Here is a 5,511-nt window from a genome sequence, read left to right on the forward strand (position 1 = left end):
AGGGCAGCTCCAAGCAGGGGGGACGGGCGGCAGTGCGCGGCAGGAAAATGGCGGCGGCAGGCAGTGTGTGTAGACGACTGCCTCGAACACACGAGGAGAGAGCGAGAGAGAGAGGGGCGTGCCGCGCTGCCTCTCTCATGGGGTTCTTCGGCGCCAGTTTTTGCATTTCCGGGCTTTTCAGCCAATCAGACGGGACCTAGTCCTGCCCCTGCTTCCGGCCACGGCTCCTCCCCTGCAGCAGCTGCCCCCCCCCACACACACACAGAGGGGGTTTCCTGCCGTGTGGAGACACCGTTTTAAGTCAGTTTTGTCGGCTGACTCAAAGGACATTTCATGTTCGTGTAAGGAAATACCTGGTCCTTCACAGGCCTTTTTCATTCAGGAAGGTAGATTGATGTTACATAGAGAAATGTAGTGTGGGGAGTAGGAAACAGTTTGCTATAAAATATTGTTTCCTAATGCTTTGCCTTCAATGAAGGCTTATAAAATCTGTGAGAGGGAGGTATCAGTGATGAACCCTGTGAATGCAGAGGGAGGTTTTTGAGAAACAGTACCTGGAAGTTTGCATTTTTTTTGAGATGCTGAGATGTATATAATAGGTGAATGCTGTTTCATTGACTCTTAAACAGTTTACTGAGTCAGAATTAATTCCATGCAAGTCTGATTTCTCCCTTGCTCTTTTAGTAACTGTCAGAGAGGGGGAGAAAGAACACTTTTTATATTCTTTTTTTTTTTTTTTTTTAGAGAGTAGAATTTCAGATTAACTTCATAATAGTAATGAAAACTGATTTTGAAATGTACTGTTGCAAATCCAAGTTTTGGCTTGTATTATATGAAGGAACTCTAGTTGTTGGCAAAAAAAATATTTCCCAAAAGCAACATTTATTTTAAATGAAATCAGTCAAAACAGGTGTTGACAGATTGACATCAACAAAAAGAATGCAGCTCAAATTAATTTCAGGGAAATGTCGACTTTGAGCAGTGTAAGTCTGGATATGTCTCGTAAAAAAAACCAAACAACACAACCCAAAAACCTCTTGAATGATGCAAGAAACAGTAATGAAAACCTGTAGAGAGAGAGTGTGTTTTTTCTCTAATAATTAAAGATCTCTACATTTATATGCACAAGAAGCTTGTTCATTTGAGAGTTTAACCCTGTGTCATATAAGTCCAGGGAGGCTTTTCTCACTGACTGTCACAGTCAAGATCAGGCATAACTGTGCACATAGTCACATGCATAATTGCCATCCATGCCTTTAGGGTCTTACCATGGGCCCAAGGGCAATCCATCTTGAATGTCATGCTTTATGAAATTACTTTTTTCTTCTGTCTCTTTTTACTTGCTTTCCCTCTATAGGTTACTTACTTTTCTGTCCCACCATCAGCAGAGAGACTAATATTGATATTTTGTGTTGGACTAGGACAGTTTGTAGCGGGTGCTTGTGAGAAGATCAGATTAAATTTTTAAGCTTAAGCTGAGCTGCTACAGGAGGGAAACTTGTATATATTGCTGTCCTTCTGTCTTTCCTTTTGTGTCTGACTCTCCAACATCCTGAACACATCCTGCATTTCCCCCAGAAATCTGAGTAGTGAAGACTTAGTACATTTCTCCAGATTTTAAGGCTTCTAGAGCAGCCTGATTGCAGCTGGAGCTGTGCCACCTCTGGGAGCATCCTAGGTTATCAAGTGTGCCTGTGCAGGTAAGGCCCATGGTTTTGAGAGCAGTGGCTCCAAGAAGTATCTAGCTTACTGAATATGAGCTTGGTAAAGTACTGTACATTGCAAACACTTAAACTGCTGTGAGTGAGCTTTTCCTCCTGTCGAGTCCTGGACTGATGTCTTGCATCTACACATTTGCCTAGGGGTTGCTTATTTACTCAGAAGTAACAGTGTAGCAAAATTACTCTGAGTCATAGCTAAAAATCCTGTGGTAGATTGGAGCAGTGCAGTGTCCCTGTGCTCTTTTCAAATAAAAATGAAACAAAACAATAAACCAAACAAGAACCAAAAAACCCCAAACCAAGCTAAAACCAACCCAAAATTAGCTGCATAAATGGATAATTTTGGAAAAGTAATTTCTTCAGAGGCTTGAGAGGATAAAATCTTATCTCAGATTCACAGACCCTCTAGTGGCCTTAGTTAAGAGTGTCTGCATTATGTATGTAAGAAAACTACATTATTTCTATGGTTTTACCATTAAACATTCTTTCTATCAGCAAAGCTCTGATGGGACCTAACTAAGCTCTTTACTAGGAGAGAAAAAATAGAAATTGAAACTGCAAACTTTTAAAGTAGGTCTTCTGTAATGTCAGTCAAAACTGGAATTTTCTTCTGACATTTTTGTTTAGGATACACTTCCAGTAAATTCTATTGGCAAAAGCTGCCAACTTTTCATAGTCTATACACGAGGACCAAGTTCTGCAGGATTTGGTTGTATTGGATGATGTGAGAAATTAGCCTGAGGGAGGGGGGTGCAGCCAATGCTGTATAATCTTTAGCTCAACCATACTTTGGGGTTGCTTTTAATCAGCATATATAGACTGTTCCTGCTTAAGAAGAAGGGATTATGAATTGAGAACTATAAGAAAAGCAATAAAGACGTAGGATTTTCTGACTTGCTGCCCAGTTTCTGAACTCAGGCAGAGAACTGGATAGATTAGTAGTTAATTTTTCAGCCTTGAGTAAACCTTACAATAAAGATAAGGTGCCCGTGTTTGTGTTTTGAGATATATTTCAGTGTTTTTTTTGAAAACATTTTTGCCTCCTTTGATATAAAAAACAGCCTGCTTGTTATTTCTGCCCTTGAATTCTTCCTTTCCTTTCCAGGGGCATTTAATAGCCTTATGTTGAGTCAAAGGGGAAGGTGTTGCTTGGTAAAGCATAAAACTGTAATCAGTAGCTGTCAAGAACTAAATACTGATGTATTAAGTGCCTGTTAGTACTGAGTAAGTAATGTTTTTGTAATGTTTTTTAAATGTCTGAGAGCAGCAGAGGAGTGATAGTTTTATTTTCTGTTCTGTATTGGGGAGAGAATTGAGAAGGAATTTAGACTGGGACAGTGACCCTTCCAGTAGAGTATAACTGGACAAAAAGAGAAGCTGAAATGCTCAAAACATCAGAGCCAAATAATAGTTCTCATACAATTGGCTCTCCGGGAAGCAGGAAGGTGTTAAACTAGATGTAACAGTAAAGTTTTCTCAGGTTCTTGGATTTCTAGCTTCCTCTGAATAAAAAATAGAGACAGAATCAGGAAAACATCTGTACATAGTCTGTTGGTTCAACATTGCCAAATAGAATATCAATTAATAACTGTCTCATCCTTGAGTTACTAATGAGGAGTTTAATTGTTGAAAATCTGATCTATTTTTACTGCTTTTGTAGTTACCATAGTATGGTCTGATCTTGCTATCTCAAACATAACTCATTGGTTTGTATCAAAGTGCTAATTGTCATTATTATGACTTAGCTGTTGTCTACAGAGATTCATCAAAGTTACGCTGATGTTGAACAGATAAGTTTATGTAGCCCTAGTATCTACTTGGGGTTGAATGTGGTTTGTTTTTTCAGTCTGATTTATTGGCAACCTTTTATAATTCACCCATCCACTTGTGAGCTGAGGTATAGTAGAATCTGAAATAATGAAGAATAATTTGCTTGAAGGTACTCATATTTTGAATCCCAGGCTTAAGTTCTCTCTTTTAATGCTTAAACCATTGTATCTGGGAATTTGATTTTTTGCTGATAGCCTCATGTGAGTCAGTTAGCCCTTTGATGATCGTAGTAGGGTTATGAACTTTACCCAATTCATTATTATATCAGACTAGATAACCTAATAAAACTCAGTAATGAAGATAACAAGTGATTAAGGTGGTGATTACCCCTGAACAGTGATTTCACAGCATCTGAGTTGGCAGAATACACTTTTTGGCATTTTTGAGTTGCTATCTTAATTGCCTTTTAGAGGAGAATGTAAAGAAAGAAACATACTATCTTTATCAACTGATCTTGAAATGTGTACTGCTCTGCAGTGTTCCTGGTCCTTGAGCTATCATTTGCAAAACTAGCTCTGTGTGCACCTAATTTTGCACTACTTATGTTACCATTGTCTTTTCTCTAACTGACAAGAAGATGATCAAGTAAGTCCACTGCTGCAGTAGGAGATAAATTTCTGATCAATGTGCTTGGTTAAGAACTCTGTGGATATGGGAAGTTTTCCCCTGGTGTCAGTGGCTTAGTGCTTCTTTCAGAAAGCAACATGAAAATAGAACCCCCCCTGGAAAATATTGCATATATAAACTCAGGGATTTTCTCTCTCCAAGTTCATGTGGATAGAAGTTCTTCATATGTCTCAAAAATCCTTTATTGTTACATAGCACTTTTTTTTTTTTTTTTTTTTTTTTTGCCTCTTATCAGCTATTTATGTGCTATTGCTTTTTGTGCATTTATATGAAAAAGGTCTTAATCACTGAAACCAATTTTATTATTAGAGCATTTGCCTTTTGTTATGCACATTTTGAAGCAGATTCCAATCTTTATTTTACAGCAGTATCGTGAAAACAGGAAAAAGAATTATTATTGCCCCTTTCCAGATATCTAAATGTTGTATCAAAATGTGGATTATAGTCCTATTAAATGGATACTTATGGGAAAGGCATCGTGCATGCTGAAATTAATGACTGTCTTAAAAGTAGCGTAATACAATTATGCCCACTCTTTTTGCATATCCTTTCAATGTCTGCTCATTCATGATATTCAGTAAAGGTATGTTCCTCCTGTGTGTTCCTCACATCTCTGTAGCAAGATTTCTACACTATTAGTAGGGAAAAGTAATCCAGAAGGGTAACCAAGCAATTGTAAAAGAAAAATCAGAGGTGGTATCACTTTCCTAGTCTTAGCTAGAGGGAAGAAAAGACATCAAAAAGGTAAAAGTTCACAAAGGAGCTTGACTGGGATGGGGATTTTTTAATTTTTTTTCCACTTTCTTCCTTGTCACAAGGTAAGCTGAAGTTATTTAATGGGGAAAATTGTACTTAAAATATGGTGGGTTTTTTTCTATTGTCTCGTTAAGATCACTACTATTCACATGATGTGGGACTGTGATACTTCATTGCTGTTGCATGCACACCAGTTAGAAATTCTTAGTCACTGGAGCTGTCACAAACCTGCATAGGCCAGGTTTTCTATGCTGTTCTTCAGCTGTTCCTTAGAAGGTTCTTTCAGAAGCACCATCTCTTCCATGCTCCACTGACCTACTTGTGTCACACAGTGTACTGTACTCCTTGAGTTCTGCCATGCCATGTGCCTGCAATGCTTCCAAATGGTCACATTCTGCCTCTTAAATGTGCCCATGGATGTTGATGAGATGTGTGGCAGATGCTCCAGGAAGGGAGAGTGTGTATGTATGTCTTCTGACACTCAGTCCTTCAGACTTCTCAATCTTATGGCCTCACTTTATAAAATCTAGTGGTGAGATATTCTTGCAGGTAGTAATTTTTCAGGGAGCTGTTACTT

The 5,511-nt window shown here is 38.5% G+C and overlaps 1 protein-coding gene across 1 annotated transcript in view; it reads right to left on the reverse strand.

Annotated features, from left to right (window-relative positions):
- The window catches only part of GCNT3 (glucosaminyl (N-acetyl) transferase 3, mucin type), a 36,539-nt gene extending 31,301 nt beyond the window's left edge, over positions 1-5,238 (reverse strand). The window contains exon 1 of the mRNA XM_009994515.1: positions 5,163-5,238. Coding sequence (XP_009992817.1) covers positions 5,163-5,238 — 76 coding nt within the window. The remainder of the gene's footprint in view (positions 1-5,162) is intronic.
- Between the last annotated feature and the right edge of the window lie 273 nt (positions 5,239-5,511).

This window comes from Chaetura pelagica, unplaced genomic scaffold (genome assembly GCF_000747805.2).
Source record: "Chaetura pelagica isolate M959 unplaced genomic scaffold, ChaPel_1.0 scaffold222, whole genome shotgun sequence".
In the NCBI taxonomy this organism is placed as follows: Eukaryota; Metazoa; Chordata; class Aves; order Apodiformes; family Apodidae; genus Chaetura; species Chaetura pelagica.